This window comes from Drosophila mojavensis, unplaced genomic scaffold (genome assembly GCF_018153725.1).
Source record: "Drosophila mojavensis isolate 15081-1352.22 unplaced genomic scaffold, ASM1815372v1 contig_136, whole genome shotgun sequence".
Lineage (NCBI taxonomy): Eukaryota > Metazoa > Arthropoda > Insecta > Diptera > Drosophilidae > Drosophila > Drosophila mojavensis.
Window position 1 is genome coordinate 8,920,189 of NW_025318667.1, and position 20,332 is coordinate 8,940,520.

Sequence of the window (20,332 nt, forward strand, 5' to 3'; positions counted from 1 at the left end):
TATATTAAGAAAGCGCTTCAAATCAAGTTCATAAATAAAGAAAAGCTAACAAAAGCCAAAAGACATAAAATATTTAATAAAAAACAATTTACAAATAAGAATTGCATTTATAAATATAGTTTTTTATAATAAAAACTATATAAATATTTATTAATTATTATTATTTTATTACGTAAACAAATACTAATTTTTTGTAATTAATTAAATCTTTTATTTATATTTTTACTATACATTAAAACCAAATACAAAATTAAAAATTAACAACTGCACAAAAAATTCAGCAAATCATATACAAATATGTAAATGCATAAAATGCAAAAATTGAAAACAAAAGATATATATATATATATTTATATAATAAAAAGTATATACAAACAAAATTTAAAAAATAATGTACAAATTTATATAAATATTTATATATATAAATATATAAGAGATAAGTTTTTAAAATATTTTTTGCATATTTCTTTTATAGTTTTCTATAAAAATTATTATTTTAATTAATACTTATTAAGTGCACAATATATTAATAATTATAAAAAATAATAAATATGTTTAAATTAAATTTAATAGTGAAAACTTTTACATTATTTAATTAAAAATGTACTTATTAAATATTATTTTGTATATTTATTTATGTATAAAATTTCGTTCAAATATAAAACTAATAATTGAATTAATAATTCAGTTCATTAAATTCATAAAATGCAAATAAAAAAAACTTCTATAAATATAAAAGAAAAATCTCAGCTAGCAGGATTTTTCACTTGCTGTTGTCTCTGCGGCTGCAGCAAAAGGGCAGAGCACTTGCATTTGGCTTAGCAGCAGCGGCATTTGAGTGAGAGTGAAGTTGCCGCAGGAACAGCAACAGCAACAGCAACAACAACGACAGCAACAACAATTAGTTAAGAAGCGCGCGCAGCTAAAAATGCTGCCTCGGCCGCAGCCACTGCCACTGCTGCGTCGCGACGCCAAAGTCAGAGTCACAGTCAAAGCCAGTGCCAACAGGTATATGAAGTTGTGCTCTCTCACTGACTTGCTCTCTCCCACTCTCTGTCTCTCACTCGCACTCTATGTCTATTCGAGGCTCTCTCGTACTCTTCGCCGCACATGTTTATCGCACACAGCTACAAAGCTAGCTGTAAATTTGTTACGTCGCCGCGCTACTTGCTCTGGTGTGCGTGTGTGTCACACAGGTGTGCGCGGCTGCGGCTGCGGCGAATTGGCTTCGTGTGCACCGCTTACATCACACACGGCCCAGCTTGACACACACATACAGAGAGAGAGAGAGAGAACCACCTAGGTATAGAAGCAAGCAAAGTGTGTGAAATAACGTTAGTTGCCGTTGCCCTCGCACTCGTGTGCGCCAGAGCGAGAGGCGACAGAACGTTGGAGAGCGCCAACTCTCGACAGAGAGGGGGAGAAGGGGAGGAAGAGGGAGAGTACATGTTAAATGCGGCGACTGCCTCTCAGCGACTCTCGCCGCAATCTTATTGCCATTCTAAGCGCGTTCTAAGCGCTCATTACAAGCCGACAACGCCGCTGCTTCTTCATTTTATTGCCCACACGCACACACTCACACTCACTCACACGCACACACATACACAGGCAGGCACAGCGAGTACGAGTGCGAGTGCGAGGCGCGTTGCCAACTATTTTGCCGTTTAATTTCGCTTATATGGTACTTATTGACGTTCTGTTCTTGTACTTCTACTTCTTGCGTATCTACGCGTCTTCGTAGCTATACACACACACACACACACGCATACAAACTGCTGTCGATAATGATGAAATGAAATTCTTAAAGGGTCTCATGGAAACAGACTTTGCTCTGGCAGCAAAAGTTAAACGACAAACATGCTCATGAACGGACATACAGACGTACGTACGCTCACACGTACATTTATATCTATATATAGTTATATAATTTGCTCGTGCAAAAGACAAAAGACTTAGGCAACAAACTTGCTGCACTATATTATATATATTGATAAGGCTAAGGGAAATATTTCATAAAAATTCATATGAAATAATTTAGACTAAATAATTTTTTGCACCAAAATAAAACAATATTTTTAAATTAATAGAATTAAAAATTAAATTATAATTAAATTAAAAACTGTAGATCAATAATTATACGATGGGCATAATTTTTAGGGTATAATGAATATATATTTAAATGTATGTGAAATTATAAATGCCTGACCAAGGCGCCGAGTTGAGTCTATATAGCCCTGTCTATATGGCGGTCTACGAACGCGTCGATCTTAGAACTTAGGAGAGCTAGATTCTTCAAATTTTTTATTTAGTTCTATTATTCAATTAACTCATTTATTCTATTTTTATTCATTTCATTTATTTAATTATAGTTATAAATATAGCTAAAAATTGATCAATAATTTATTTAAAATCATTAAAAGAATTGTAGATACATCATTTCTTATTTAACAATTTATTTTTAGTTATATTTATTTATAATTATAATTATATTTATCTACAATTATCTATGCATATTTATTCAGCAATTATTTGCTTCAGCTTTTTATCGAATACTTAACAGATTTTTTTAAACGATTTTTTAAGATTTTTTTTTTAATTAAAACTTTTCGAGCTAGAAATCTGTAGCTCTGAATATATAAAAATATACATCTTCACATGTATATATACCCTTATATATATATATACTTATGAAGAACAGTTTCTGGTCAACATTGGACACAAACACAATTATGCTGTAAAATCTACGTACAAAAGTAAATTGTACTTTTTTTTATATCATTTGCAGTCAAATGCTTATTTCAGAGTCAAGACCAAAGACATAACAGCAACAACAGCAACTTAAAGCAGCTCTAAGTACAACAAGTACAAGCCAAACGCAAACACACAAAACAAGTAAAACATCCCAACCGGCAAATGGCCAAAGCAGCGACGCGACGGCGGCGGTGGCCAAAGTGAGCAACAGGCAACAACAACAACAACAACAGCGACGTCAGCGACGATAAAACATTACCTCTACCTTGACTCTGAACCAACAAGAAAAACACGCACGCACACAAGACACACACACACATACACATCCACACGCACACACAGAGAGACACACACGCAGAGCGGCGAACAAAAAAAAAGAAGAGACGCAGCGAAAAACAAAAAAACTGCATGAGAAACGTTATGTGAGCGAAATGAAGCAAAGGCAATACAAGCAACAGCAACAGCAACAGCCACAACAACAACAGCTACGATCGTAGTAGACGACGCAGCTCCAAAACACTCTCACTCTCTCTCAGCGGCAACATCGGCTACGGCATCGGCATCGGCTCAGGTGCTGCTGAGCGGTGCTGAGCAGCAGTCGTCTAAAACCGTTCGCCGTTACAAGAGCAGCAGCAGAGCCGAAGCTAAACCCGAAGCCATTGCGCACGTTCGTCTTCGCCCTGACTCACAGACGAAAGCGAACTTGAGCTCGACTGCTCTTGCTTTTGCTCTCTCTCTCTCTCACTCGCTCTCTCTTTGTGTGTAGTTTCAAGTGCGGCTTACGGTGTTTTGCGTTGCTCGCCTGAATTCGCCTCTAAAACTAACTGAGTTTGTTGTAGAAACTGACGCTGCCGTTGCTGCTGCCGTTGCCGTTGCCGCTGCCGTTGCCGCTGTCGTTGCCGCTGCTGCTGCGACGCTTCGCAGCGGTATTGCTTGACTTTGGCCTAACTGCTCAGCGGCTGGCAACGCTTGAATACAGTAAGAGACGAGCCGGCGTTGTGAATGCACGTGTTTTGTCGCTGGACAGCAAAACAGCAGACACAGCCACAAATAACTTTGCCAATAAAAATAAAAAACAGAAACACAAACAATAAAAGAACGGTTACAATTTACACACAAAAATAAAAAACGCGTTAAATAAATCGTATAAAAATATCAAGAATTATTCTTGAAAAAAACTGCAAATAAAAACTGCCCAGCACAAGAAATTAACAATTTACAAAAAAATATATTTTATAAAATATATTTGACAAATTTTTTTATTTTTTACTTTTTTTTTTTTTTTGTTCAAAGTGCATATGTAAAATATAGATATATAACAATATATCTATCTATCAGTATCTGATTGATTGCAACTGAAAGCAAACTTTGGAAATGATGAAGAAACACAAAAAATTTTAAACTGAGCCGCGCTCAACCAAAAATATTATTTGCTCCATATATATATACAGATATATTTGTATATATAAAAAGTTCTATATTTTTTTTGTCAAATATCCCAACTGATCGAAGAAGCAGAAGAAGCAGCAGCTAAGGCAACAGAACACACACACACACAGCTTTAAACAGACACGCACTTGGATTAGTGTTTTGTTTACTGTGTGTGTAAGTGCGCGCGTTCGTCTCTGTGTTTGTGAGTGTGTTCATATGTGTGTGTGTGTATGTGTGTTAATAAACATAAATAATAATAATAACCACAACAACAACAACAACAACAATACAAATATCAATATCAACCACAACAACAACAGCAACAACTAAGCAAACATGCCGAAAATATTTTTGATCAAAAATCGCCTGCATCAGCAGCAGCAGCGTCTGCTGGAATCACAGAATCTGCTGCAGCACAAGGCGCAGGACGATGAACGTTGTTTGGTGCCGCCGCTCAGTCCGAGCGCCTCGCACTCACGTCGCACTGATCACCAGGCGCCCCTATCGCCCACACCGACGCCGACACCGACACCGACACCGACGCCGACGCCGACGCCGACACCAACACCAACACCCGCGCATCCCGAGCCGGAGCCAGATCCGCAGGGTCAGGCGGAACAGGAGCAGCCGCTTAGCCTAATTGCCGCCGCATCAACCAACAGCACATCGACGCGCAAACGTTTCCATCATCGACGTCACTATTTTGGCCAAACGCGACACAGTCTCGAGCTATCGCAAGAGCAAGCCAACAGCAGCAGCAGCAGCAGCATCCATTCCAATTCCAATTCCACATCCAATTCGAATGTCGAGCCCGAGCAAGTTCAAAATGGTAAGTTGATCTACCCGATTCTGTCTGTTGTCACTTAGTTCAGCCAAAACGAATCTAATCAAATCAAATCAAATGACTTAGGCAACAAACCTCGCACAAAACATTGCCCAGTTCGTTGCCTCAGTCATTTGTCTGCTCACCACTTTATTGACCTTAAGCAAATGCCAAAATTAACAAGCGCCTGCACAAAAAGAATGCACATTAAATTCATCCAAAGTGAGATAATAGAAAACACACACAGAAAAAAAGTTGTACATTTTCCTTCTTTTTTCAACTTTCTTCTAAAACGAATTTCTGCGTTTTTTATGGAAGTTCTTTGTCAGCCAAATCAATTTCGATTTACGAAAAACTTTAGAAATATGCTTAATTGAGAAGTTTTTACACAAGAAAAAAGCAAAAAAACAAAAAACAAATAATACGTAGAAACTTGGGTGTTCATGTCTGTAAGATATTTTGTTTGCCTCAATTGTTCGTAAAAATGGTATTGTCAAAAGCTTTTCTTTTGCTTTTCTTAGTTTTTAATTGAGTTGTCGATTTCTGGGACTTTAATTTGTGCAGCGAAAATCAAGTTTTATTTTATTGAAATAATAAATTTCAAATTCATTCAACTTGGATTTTATGCTTATACAATACAAAAGTTTAAAAAAAAGACAACTAAGGAAACTTGCAATAAAAAATATAAAAAAAAACAAACAAAAACATCTATACAATTATCTTTTAAAGCCCAATTCTCCTGAAACGAATTTCTTTAAATAAAAAGCTTTTAAAGAATTTTTATGGAAAAAGTTCTAGCTAAAAAAAGATTTTTACTCAATTTTTGAGTGCTCAAATCTATCCTAAAGAAATTGGATATCCATTTTCAAATGTATAATAATATTTTTATCATTATGATTATTCTGAAGATTCTTAAGACTTAAGTCTTCCATCTTATTTTATGTCAGCTGAACAAAAATAATACCAATATTCTTATATTAAAGCAGAGATTCATAGATTTGCCTTCAGAAAAGATGTTTAGCTAATATAAAATAATATTCTTATATTATGGCAAACATTTTTAGATCTGGCATCTAGTCTTATGCTATCAGAAATTCTGTTTTTAGTTTCTATATAATACTATTCTTAAATTATAGCAACGATTTTTAAAGATAATATTAATATTAATATTATTATTATATTATACCAAAGATTCTAAAGACTTACATCTATTTCCACGCTCTCAGAAAAAAACTAACTTTAAGGAGATCGTGCAGAAATAAATGAATAAATAAATAATAATAATAGATAATCAATATTGCTGTAGTATTATACGATATTATTATTATGATAGCAAAGGATTTTTGGCTTCCCAACTAATCTGATATTATTCATGTCCTATAGCAATGATTCAAGACAGAGTTTCTCAAAATCTGTTTCTTAGAATCTCGCTCTTATGTAACTGTTCTAGATGCATAATTTTTTGCATTGCCTTAAGGACAAATACACATTTCCTGCTCATTTGTTACACTTCCAGCTCTCATTACAAAACTCACAAAAAAATAGCCAAAAAAAAAAAAAAAATGGGAAAAAAATCTGACAGGCAAATAAATGCTTATGACCATATAATAGCCACAAATCAGTCAAGACAAATGCTGATGGCTATCTACAACAGACAGCAGACATCAGACAGCGGACAACAACAACGATAGGCCAAGCTACCAATTCAGAGCTACAAAGCCAAGCTAAGCAGCAGCTACAACAACAACAACAGCAAATTAGGCAGCGTCTCGAGCATTTGTTGACGCCCACACGACACGACCCTTGGCTGGCTTTTGTTGTTGTTGTTGTTGTTGCTGTTATTTTTGCTTCTCTTCTGCTTAGATTCTGCGCCGAAGCTGTGGCCAACATCAATCACTTTCATTGAATCGCCAAAAAACAACAACAAAACACAAGCAACAACAACAATTTCTAGAAATCTGTTCAGTCTGGCTTATATAATCGACGAGGCGGCTTATTAAGTCATTTCTTGACCATGGTTAAAAACCCTGATAAAAACGAAAAGAACCAAATATGCTAGAAATATTTACATATATGTATATATGTATATATGTATATATATATATATACATAGATGGGCATATTCATATCGAATATAACTTTCTTTTGGATTTAATCAGAATTTATAAATTCTTGAAAGTGAATTTTTCCCATCTTTATTTTTGTTTTCCACTTTATTTTTAGTTTTTATATTTGATATTTTTGTATGCTACACTTCACTGATTTGCCTGTCCGTGTGGCAGTTAGTGTGTGTGTGTGTTGGCTGTCAAGTTCGCTGCCTAAGTCTTTTGTTTCACATCGTCTGCGGCTTAACTGCCCTTTGTCTTAGCGCGCGCAAAAAAAAACAGTATATATATATATAGATATCATAATTACATGTAGGAATAACTATAATAAACCGAATAGCATAGAATGGTGTGCATAAAATGGAATAGAATGGTATAGAGTGGAATACTAGACATGGGGTAGAATGTACACATAACAGAAGCGAGCAGAGCAGAGCAGAGCGGTGCGGTGCGGTGCGAGGCGGTGCGAGGCGAAGCTACTAAGGCTTGCCAACTGCTGGGGAAGTGGATGTGGAAGTGGAAATTGCTCGTCGTTCTTGTGGGGACCCCAACCGCAGCTCAAATCACACGCAGCCACTAAGCAACTTCTCTCTGTGTATGGGTGTGTGTGTGTGTGTGTGTGTGCAAGCAGAGCTAACGTTTAGAACCTGAAATTTGAGTTGGGTAATCTTTTACATAAGCACAGAGTTCGAAACAAAAACAACTAAATGCAAAAAGAAGAAGAAGAAGCTATTTTATACCTCTAAAACTCTGTGTGAGAGAAAAGGATGCAAAAAATAGGCTGAATCAATCGAAAATCTATATCTTATATTAAATATCTATCATATCAATTATACATCTTTATTTAATATTATTAATAAATATATAATATGCCATTATTATCATTTTTATTGCTTATTCAGTTTAATTTCTTTAAATTTCTATTCATAAAATATTTATCATATTTTTTCATATGCTTAAAGTTTTATTTCTCATATTTTAACTGATGAAGTTGATAGAAAAATTATATATTTAAAAGTTGTTCTGCCTAACTTAAGCAAGTTCTTTTAAATATCTTGACGCATTATATTATTTAAATGCATTTAAAAAACAAATAAAAAATTAAAAATTACTTAGATATATATTAATACAAACATTAATTTATTAATCTAATTCTCTACTTCCAAAAAAGTAATTTTAAGCTATGCTCACTTAGATATATATGAATACAAATATAGTCGAATCTCAACTTCGCTTAATCGAGAATCGCTATAAATCGAAAATAATTCTATCTATTCCCTTGAATGAAATTTGTTCCCGATAATTTGAATTTCTGTGTAAATCGAAAAAAAACTGCTGACATTTCGAATTATCGAGACTCGACTGTCTACACTTGATAATCCAATTCTTTAACTCTAAAGATGGCATACAAACAGTCAATCAATGATGCAATCCATTCAATATAAGATTGCATCATATTGATCTATCAAGTCCACATCATAAACTAACTCTTAGGTTTTCTTAATTTATGTATTGCATTACTTAGATAATTGATGATTCTTCTTCCTCTTGCTGTTTTCTAACTATAATTTGCAACAAGTTGCAGCATTACAATTTACTTACAATATGCTCCAAGCTTCCACATTTTTTTGCTAATTTTACTTTAACCGGAGCCACCCTGTGGCTAAGCACACACTAACTGACAGTGAGACGGACAGACAGACGGCTCATACAGTTGGTTAGTTTTGAACGTTCCTTCTGTGCGCAGGCCTTGCATTACGGGGCCTGACTCACTGGCTCAGTGGGCTCTGCCTTAGCGGTTAGCGGCCAAGAACTTCACACACTTGAGCGCACATACAAAGCCAGGCACACACACAGAGAGTGGGAGAGTGGGAGAGTGAGAGAGTGAGAGGGGGGGGCAACATAATATATTTATATGTGTGTATATATAAAAAGTTAGTTAAAGTTGGCAATGGGCAAATTATACAATATAACAATGTGCCTCAGCGCCTAAGCCACAAATCTCTGGCTGAGCCCAAGCAAAAGTACAAGTTGAGAGCAGCTCTCGAATGCGGCACTAAAAGCAAATGAGAAAAGCAGAAGATGAAGTAGAAGTAGCAACAGCAGCAGCAACCAAAGTGGAAGTGGAAGCAGAAGCAAAAAGGCTGACTGACTCTCTAGCAAAAATAGCAGAAAACTTGCAGCTAGCTGAAGCGCATAATCAAGTTAAAGATGTTTATGATGATGATGATGATGATGATGATGATGATGATGGGGCAGGGTCTGGGGCTGGGTTTCTTTCTGCCAAGCTGACTTTGGGCGTTGCTCCTCGTCGGCCATTTGGCCAAAGCGCAAGGCACTAAAGCAAAGGCACAAAGGCAAAGTCAAGGCAAACGAAAAGTGGTAGAACCAGTAAACCAGCCAACAACAACAACTGGCAACACGATTCCGATTCTTGGCAAGGGCATGCCACACGAGAAATGTAGATGGCCAACAGCGACGAAAAGAACACAAAAAAAAAAAAAACCCAACACACAACAAACCAAAGCGTACAGAACGTGGCCCAAACCGTGTCTCAAGTGCAACATAATGTTGCTGCCGCTCGTTGCCGTTGTTGCTGTTGTTGCTGTTGCTGCTGTTGCTGCTTCTGCTGTTGCCACGGCCATAATTGCTGTTTGCCAGCGTCTGTGATTTTTGCTCCCATACACACACACACACACACACATGCACCCTGAGTACTTGCCTTATAAATATACATATGTATATAGCTAGAGCTCTATAACTATGCTTGAGTACACAGCTAAAACAAAACAACAACAACAACAACAAGAAGAAGAACTAAAGGGTGTTTGGCTTAATGCCTTTTTCTACACTCAAATCTCGCCTGGTTAAGCTATATTTCGACCTGACTTGACTTGGTTTCATATTTTATAAGCCCTTGCTCACAGTCGAAAAAAAAAACTGTAAACAATCCTAATATCATATTTTTATATCCATCATCGAGCTATATAAATCACGAATCACAAAGAATTTTAAAATAGTTTTTGAAGTGTTCAGCTTATTTCTATAATATTGTATACTAATATACATTACTTAAAAATACTTTAAATACTCTTTACTTTTTATTTTTAATTGTGTTTATTCATTCTTAATATATTTTTATATTTTTGAACTTATATATATTATTAGTTTTTTTTTTTTTTTTTTAAAATTTTTTTTAAATTTAGATTTTTTTATTTTTATATATTTATATCATTTTTAATATTTTGGAATATAAAATTTTGCCATTTTGTATTTATAATTTATTTGTAGTGTATTATATTATTAATTGGATATATTTTCTATTTTACTTGGTATTTCTTGTTTAGTATTTTGCATATTACAAATATTCTATATAAATACCATTTTTCATATTTTTCTTCACCATTTTTCCGCATTTTTTACCAACTTATAAAGTTTTTTTTTATGCATTTTAAAAAAATTTTTTTTTTCTATGTAAACAATATAAAATAACTGTCTAACAATACATAAATATTACGACAAAAAACGATAAAAACTCTACATTGTTCTCAGGCATGAAACAAGTGTTCTTCACTTAAATTTTGCGCAGTGTATTCTATAAATAAACAACAGCTAATAGCTATAGTTACATTCTGTTGCGTGCCACAAGTGGCAGCCATAAATATTCATATAGACTATATATTCATAAGTTTATATAGATATATACATATAGTATATACATACATATATATTCAGAGAGGGAGAGGCGCGACCTTAGGACAAGGTCTGCTGGCGCGCTATTTAAAATTCCTAGAACAACAACAACAACAACAACAACAGCTGCTCAGCTAACTGCTCAACTTCCTGTGCCTTTTTTTTTTTTGGCCAACTTTTTTTTGGCAAATTGCACAATCATTTCTTAACCATCTTTTCATTTCATTTCATTGCTGGCTGCAAAGTAAAAGTCAATAAAAATTCAAAGGAAATTCATTGATAAAGTCGCTGCGATAAGTCAACATTTGGCCACTTAGCACTTGATAACAACAACAACAACAACAACAACAACATTGACCGGGCACCTGTTAGAAGACCATTCAAAATATATGTATGTGTGCGTGTGTGTGTGTGTATAAATATAAAGTCTCGCAGTTTAATTCAAGCTGACGCAGATGTTACAACACGCGGCCGGAAGTTAGCGAAAGGTTTGCCAAAAATGTTCTTCTGACTCGCTCTCTCTCCCCATCTTCCCTCTCTCGCTCACACACACTTTATGTCTGTCCGTCTGTCGTAGCCCGTTGGCTTGCCTACCCTTTCCACAGACAACTCTCCCCTCATACTCTAGGGGAGCCAAAGTTCACTTGAACGCTGTAAAATACACCAAGAAACAAAAGTATTCCAAACAAAGAAATGAAACACACTTGAAGCATTCTAGAAAGCTCTCTAAGGAATTTGATTTGTTAGTGATATTCATACTGATACTGATATTTATATACAATACTCAAATTGCATCGTATCTAACAGCTAGGCGAATGTACTCCGATCTCTAAAAATAGGTAAAAATTCGGTAAATTAACTGGAAAGATACAGCTCATCCTAAGAGCTCAAATGGCCCATATATATGTAGATAGATAGATGAGATATATACAACAGCAAAAAAAAAAAAAGCAGTAAGCACATTTATCTAAATGGATTTAAATAGAAAGCTAGCAAAACTCTACAAAAGTTTAGAAAAACATTTAGCTAAATACGAGGCTACAAGCAGGAAAAGATATTGAATAGATTGAATCTAATAATAGATAGATATATCTATAGTTAGTTCTACACCTACTAGCTAGATATAGAAATGTTAGTTCAGTAAATGCCAAGTTTCTTTATACAACAGCTTTATGATTGATCAATAATAATAATATAATAGATCATGCTCAAGAACAAGCATAATAGACCTATAAAATATATTGCAAATTTTTCTTTAACAATACAGAAATATTAGAGCCTTAATATTACTTTTTCTAGACTTCCTCAGATATATTTTTTGAACTAGTTGAAAGCAAATCAACCAGAACTATTTAGCAACTGGAATATTCATCTATGTTTTTCTTTAGCCAAGCTTTGTTTTGTTTCTAGTTTTCAATGCCTAACTGCTAAAATCCTGTTTTCACTTTAAGCTCAAGTTACAGCTTCTTCTTCCTCTTCTTCTTCATCGTCATCATCATCTTTTGCCTTCGCCAGTTTTTAGCATGCCTAATAAGGTATTTCAGCGAATTTTTAGTTGGGCAGACAATTTGAATAGCTACAGCAGCCACAGATCCTGTGGCAGTTTGTTGCCTAAGTCATTTGTTTTTTTTTTTTTTCCTTTCTTGATTTTTTTTTTTGTTTGTTTGGTGTTTTTCGTTTTTCTGCGCACTGCGTCTGGCATTAGTTTTTACCTGCTGTTGCCTGGCTGACTGATAAACAATGCAGTTGTCTACCTGTTTAAGGGCTGACTCGAATCGACTCAGCGCGACTCGCCTGCCTGGCTGCCTGCATATAGGCCCATCTCCCTCACACAGCAAACCAAATAGCCAGGCACAAAAACGAAGCGAAAGAGAAAGAGAGAGAGAAAGAGAAAAGGCAAAAGATTTGACAATCAGAAAAACGAAGCGACGAAGCAACAGCAAAAAGGGCAAGAATCCTGCACACACTGTGATAAAATTCAAAGCCGAGATTTATTTGTGCAGTGAATCAACACACACACACACACACGAACACGCACACACAGAAACAGAGGCAGAGGCAGGCAGCGCGAGAAACTGGTCTCAAGTGCTGCGCTCGACTGCGTTCCATAAGAATAAAAATACACCTTCTCATATATATATATATATATGTGTATGTGTGTGTGTGTATTTGAAAAGAAAAAAAAAATAAATAAAGAATAATAATAAAGGAAGCGAGTTTTTTTCGCTCGCTGGGCTCTCTTTACTTTGGAGCTCAAATACCTGACCAGAGGCCTCGCCTCTGGAGAATCGCTGCGTTACTCACGACTCTTGAGTGTGCGTGCGCGCATGTGTGTGTGTGTGTGTGTGTGTGTTCGTTTGTGTATTGATTGCACTGCCTTTTGGCCCCTTTGGGTCTTTGTTAGCCCCTGCGGAACGGCCTTTGTCTACCAAATCATCTTTCAGTTTTAGCATGAAAATGCATTTCTCGTTGCTCTCTCTCTCTCTCTCTCTCTTTCTCTCTCTCTCTCTGTGTGTGTAATTGAATTAGTGCCCTGTTCAATTTGCAGCCCAATTGAACGCATCGACAGTTGCCTTTAACCAAGTTACAATCAGCTCCCCTTACCCTTCCTCTTCTTCTTCTAAACACTTTACAATTCATTTGATTTCTCATGTTGCATGTGAGTCTCAGGCAATGTTTACTGCATTTCGCACTAGCTAACTGTAACTTGAGGCATTTTATTTGATTTTTTTTTTAGCAATAATATAAACAAAATTGTATTTTATTTCGATTTCATGCCCTGGAATTGGAGTTCTCTTGTAGAGCTATTTGAAAATAATACGAGAATTTCGCATTTTTGTCACATTCACAAAAAAATCACCAATCACTTTTCTTATTATTATTTTATTTATTTTTTTTTTTTTTTTAAACTTCAGTGTCATTAACTTGTAAATTATTTGAATTTCAGTTAATTTGTTGCTTTTGTTGTCTTTTTTTTTGTGGTATATATTTTATTATTATTATTATTATTAATATGGAAACTCGTTTCGGCTTAGCACGGGGCGATAAAGCTTTAAATTATTGCAATTTGTTTTTGTTTTATTTAGCTTATATTTAGAAAGATTTTTGTTATTTTGCTTCTTTAATTTGCGATTGAAACACGTTTAACGCTCTACAATAACAACATCAACAATAGAACTTGTTTCCTTTTTTATTACTGTGATTGTTGTTGCTGTTCTTCTTGTTGTTGTTGTTGTTAAAAGTTAACTGTTGTTTTGTTTAACGCCAAAGACGAACGAGTTTCGCATTCCGCATGCTTCAGAATTCAATTTCGTTTGTTGATTTTATTTTTATGTACATATACATACATATCTTTGCGTCTGTACGTGTGCGTGTGTGTGTGTGCCTGTATATACATATATATATATACATATGTGATGAGACATCTCTTTATATTGCATGCCCAAAAGTGAGGGAACATTTGGCAACAGATAAACAATACTTTATACTGTATAAATAATTCGAAGCAACAGCTCAAACAGCCTATGGAGGTTCGCTGAGCTGAAGCAGATTTTTTCTATTTTTGTTTAGACTTCTTATATATACGTGTATATATGTATGTATATATCGATATCGAGAAATAGTTGGCAGCTGCACCTTGATACACACCTGTATATCTATATCCAATACTTGTATATATAATTTAGTCTAAATTTAATTTTTTCTGATATTATCTTACCTATATCTGCAATATGTATATAGCCTATGCTAGTATAACTGCTCTCTAACTCTCTCTCGCTCTCACTCTCTGTCTCACTCTCTCTCTCTCTCGCTCTCTCTCTCACTCTCTCTCACTCTCTCTCGCTCTCTCTCTCTCTTTCTCTTTTTGATCTCCTTGATCTCATCTTATCTTATATATATCTTTCTTTCTCCCTCGCTTTCTGTATATCTTGCTCTCACTCTCTGTCTCTCTCTCGCTCTCTCTCTCTCTCTCTCTCTCTCTCTGCAACAATTTGGAATCGAAACACTAAAAGTCCCTCAAATCCTGAAGGCGCTTTTCAATGCTTTATAACGAAAAAGGAAATATCGTAAACACAATTTAGCTGTTTGAAGGCGTTGCCTATAGATAGACACAAACCCACACAATCTCTCTCTCTCTCGCTCCCTCTCTCTCTCTCGACCGCTCCATCTCTCCATTACAACCAATTCAAGTGTGCGAACTTTTATAATACGATTCAATTGTTTTTGTTGCTGGCGCTGCGGTCGACGCTACGATTGTAAATTTTGAATAAAATATAATATGAAAATTGCATTGTTTAAATAGCCATTAAATGCATTTAGTTATTGATTAAACAAATTATGGGCTCGCAGTTTAACATGATTTACAGCTGCTGTATGCTAAACAGTTTCCGCTCCCGCAAATGTCAATGTCAAGCGCAATACAAATTTCGAATACTTAAAGCATTCAGCTCAAGGGAAATATTTATGTACTTCAAGTCAGTTGTTAGTCGTATATTAAATGAAAACGGTGTGGGAAAAACTAAAGCTGAGATAAGCCAATGGGTTAAATGAGTTAAAGTTGAGTGGAAATAATTGAGAATTTACCTTATCGCAGAAAGTCAGAGAGTCTAGATCAATCTAGTTTTAGAGTTCAATGAACTTGGAAAATGCTGTCTCATGAAAGGAAAATAATTGTATATAACAAAAATAATAATAATATCTAATATAATATAAATAATATATGATAAATAAATAGTATGATCAATAAAATAAAAATATAATAATAATAATAATAATACATACAAAAATAAATACGAGCTAAAAAACAATATAATAATAAAAATAAATAGTAACTAATAAAAATATAGAAAAAATATAATAATAATAAAAATATAAAAAAAAAATAATAATACATACAAAAATAAATAAGAACTAATAAAAAATATATAATAATAAAAATAAATAACAACTAACATAAAAATAATCATAAAAATATTAATACAAATAAAAATAAATAAGCCGTACTAAAAATAAAATATATATGCAAAAAATATAATAGTAATCAAAATAAAAATTAATAACGATTAATAAAATTAAATAAACTTAATTTAAGAAAATATACATAGAGATAAATATTATAAACTTTAAAAAAATATATATATATATAAATTTTTTAAATTATTTCATTCCTTAAAAAAAAGTTTCAATCCATTATTTCAATCCTAGTTTCACTTAGACAATAAAACTAAATATACCCAAAATAATACTAAAGCAAAAAATATTAAAAATTGCTATTATCTATATTTATTGATATCTTTATTGTTTATATAATGCTAATTGAACTTGATCAATTTAAGAACATTTTCATTGCGGCACTTAGAGCAAAGATCGTACGGCTGACAATGTCTTACAAAAGTTTTTGCAGTTCTGTCATATCAGATGATGTGACGACAACAACAACAACAACAACAAGCAACATGAGCCACAACAGCGATTACAACAAATTAATGACAATACCAATATATATATACATATATAAAGATATATCTGAGTCTAAAATTAAAACGGCTACAAAATCGCCAGCATGCATACTCCTACACAGGTGTACATGCGTGTATGCATGTGTGTGCATGTGTGCATGTGCATGCAGCTATAATGCACACACTAGTGTCATGTATTTTTCAGGTCAGGGTTGACTTGTGACTGACTAAATGAATGAATGAATGAATTGAATGCATGAATGCGTCCCGCTCGCTGCTCTGCTCTGCTCTCCTCGCCTCTATGTGTGTGTGTGTGTGTGTGTGAGCACGACTAACTACAACATTGACAATTTGTAGCTACATTGTCGAAGCAAGCTAAAGCTGTGCCGCTATAAGCTAAATACCCCGCTAACCTATCTCTTAGCCCTGGCTTGCTCCATCTCCCTCTCTCTTTCTCTCTCTCTCTCGCAATGCAGCCTGAACTGGTTATGCACTTGACTGCAGCGCACAAGATGCTGCCGCTTCATTAGGGCCGCATTGTTTTTCCCACTCTTCTTCTTTTTTTTTTTTTGGCAATCGAAACAAACTATTTTCAATATATTTCCCAAAACAAAAATCCAAAATTTCAACAAACTCTGCGCTTTGTTATCTTTGTTCCATTGTTTCGTTTCATTCCATTTCATCTCATTTCGTTTCGTTTCATTGTGCAATTTTGCGCATCTCAAAGCCAAAACGGCTCTGCGATCCGAATTGGTCAATATTTGACCTATGAATTTGTGAAATTTCGTATATGAAATCTCTTTAGCCGTTTTTTTTTTTTCTCTTTCGATTTGCATAAAACGGCAATTTTTATAATATAGCGCGAGCTGTCTCATCCGTAACGAAATGAAATCAGTTGAGACGCGTTAAGCTGTTGCTGGACAGCTCAACAGCTTGACCGTTCGACTAGTGAAATACCCTGGAATTTGCAATAGTTGGGGGCTGTTGCAATAATCCAAATTTGAATCAACTTGAGTAGGAAAACAAAAGGAACAACTGCATTAGAAATTAACTAACTCAACATTCCATCGTTTTCGAGTTATAATAGACTATATTATATATATATATATATATATATATATATGTATATATATGAATACTATTTGTATTGCTTATAAAAATGTTAGGCTTATACCCTTTACAGCAGCTACATGCAAAATATTTCAGCTCTAACTCATTTAATTCCAGAGTTTCATTGTGACAGCCCTATACCAAATTTTCCAGTTGTAAATCTCTTATAGACTATTAGACTCTACTATATGGATTACCCCTAGCATCAATCATATATGTCAAAATTCTCGCACAAACATTTTGTAACCTCATAGACATATTCTTCCATCCATTTACACAACTTTTGACAACTTTATTGAGTCTTGTCTGGGCTTTATTTAAACAGTTTATGAGACGATTTTGTCCGAGGGCTCATGTATGTCGGATTACACTTTGAAGCTTTGCGTGAGGCATCACTTGAAAGCGCCATAACAAAACACTTGAAGAAGAAAAAAAAAAAACACAGTATGTCTAAATTGCTGCTAATTTCATGTACAAATCTTTAACGCTTCGGAATTGCCCAACTTGAGATTGTGTGTGTGCCTGAGTGTGTGTGTGTGTCTGAGTGTGTGTGCATGCAGCCACACCCCAATTGATTACACACAAGACACAGCACGAGGCGGCAACAGCTATCCGATTGGCAATGTCACTGAATTTCAATATCAATTTTAAGTTTGTTGCCTAAGTCTTTTGTTTGGCGACAAGAAAAAATATTCAAAATACAAATGCAAAAAATTGGTCTACGATATAAACGCATGTGGCTTATGATGTAGATTTGTATAATACTAAATTTAAACAAATATATTAAGTAATAAACAAAAAATATAAGAAAAATATATATACACTATATTAAACAAAAAAATAAAAAGATAAAAAATACTTCAAAATTTCAAATATTTTTAATCAATAAAATAAAACAAAACAAAAATAAAAAGATAAAAAATACTTCAAAATTTCAAATATTTGTAATCAATAAAATAAAACAAAATAAGATAAAAATTTGCTTCAATATTAAATTTCATATTATTTTGTTTATAAAAAATATATTAATAAATAAATAATAAAAAATATTTAAAACAAAATAATAATAAAAATTCCATACAGCAAATTTTAGAAGTAATGATAATAAATAAATTATATAAATTTAATAAAATATATATATTTTCAAAACTTTAATAATAAATTGGAAGGAATAAAAAAAATTTTGCTATGAATGTAAAATTTAATTTCTATTAATAATTTCTTTTTATAGATTCAAACTAAAACGTACTAAAAAAAGCTTGTACTAATAATAACAATTAATTAATTTTGTAATTGGGACAATTCATACGTATTATATATATATTATTTATTATTATATATTATATATATATATATATATATATATATATATATATATATATATATTATCTGCATCTATAAATAATATTTGTCTGGCCGTAAACCTTAAGAGGCAAGCACAAATCACACACTCACACTTACACGCACACACACATGAGATCAAGTAAAATATATACAAACAAACAAAAAAATCTACCGGTTTTCAAGGTTAGGCGCCCGCTTTAACTGTATTAACAGCGGGCCGTAATCACAGCAGCCGCAGCCGCAGCAAAAGTTACGTCATAAATGAACAACACACACAGCAACAGCAACAGCAACAAAAGGCGGCGACAACTTTTGTTGCGCTTGTTGCGGTTTTGGCTCATTTCATTTGGAAGCTGATCGACAAAAAACAAAAACAAAACAAAATAAATAAAATAAAAACCAAAAAAAAAAAAATGCTTGAAAAAAAAACTGAAATCCAAACTACAACAGCAACAACAATTTTACGCATAATTTCATATTTGTAACAAAATCCAACGGCAAGAGTGTGCAGGCAAGAGAGAACGAGAAAGAGAGAGAAAAAGAGAGAGAGCGAGAGAGAGAGTGAGATAGAGTCAGCTACAGCATCATTTATATGCATAATGTTGTAAGTGGGAGTTTACTTAATACAAATTTTGTAGCTGCTTTTGGCATGGGATGCTTAACTTGTTTCTCCCCATTGATTGGTTGCCGTTGTTGTTGTTGCTGTTGTTGTTGTTGTTGCATTCGAAATGTGGGTCAAAACGGGTAGGTAGATCGCAGCAAAGGGTCGCCTGCATCATTTCGATATGTTTACAGTTAAAAAAAAATAAAATAAAATAAAATAAAATAAAATGAAAGAAAACAACAAAAACAAAAGCAACATCGACTGCAAATTGTCGTCCGTGTAGCAATAAATATTGAAGCAACAACGCAAATTAAATGAAACGAAGCGTTGCTCATCATCAGCAACATCATCATCATGCTGATGATCGTTGTCATTGTCAGCATCATAATTAAATTCTGCTAATTTTGCATATACATACATATATAAAAACTCGTATATATGTATGTATGTATGTATTGACACATATATGGCATAAAGGCTGATGCTGTAATCAGCGCCTGTAACGGTTGAGAAGGTCAACCAGATGCGGTTTCCATTTCAAAAGCAACAACAACAACAACAACATGAAAACCTGATTATCAATTAGGCAAGTGCATTAAATGGCACGAACTGCCGCTGCTGCTGCTGCTGCTGCTGCTGCTGCTGCTCCAAATCAAGAAATAATAAATAAATACAATTTATATGGGCTTCCCTCTGTTCATTCCATGTGATATATATAGACACCCACGTCTCTGATAAATCTATATATAATCAATATACATACAAAATGAGCTATCTATATATCTATAATATAAGATATATTTATATATATATCATATAGATTTAATGTCTTCTCTTATATTACATATTCTTTCACATATATTTCTGTATTATCATTTTATAACCGCATTACCTTTGCCTTGAAATTTCTTAAACGTTTTACTGACTGCTCCTGGAACACTCATTTTTTTCGTACTCAATTATTTGATTTATTTCATTAAAATCTTCGCTTCTCTATAGAATAGTTTAGCTT

The 20,332-nt window shown here is 33.9% G+C and overlaps 1 protein-coding gene across 1 annotated transcript in view; it reads left to right on the forward strand.

Moving 5' to 3' along the window:
- Nucleotides 1-4,502: 4,502 nt before the first annotated feature.
- The window catches only part of LOC6585024 (transcriptional regulator ovo), a 33,736-nt gene continuing 17,906 nt past the window's right edge, over nucleotides 4,503-20,332 (forward strand). The window contains exon 1 of the mRNA XM_044008320.1: nucleotides 4,503-5,011. Within this exon, the coding sequence (XP_043864255.1) occupies nucleotides 4,519-5,011 (493 nt within the window). The 5' untranslated portion in view covers nucleotides 4,503-4,518. The remainder of the gene's footprint in view (nucleotides 5,012-20,332) is intronic.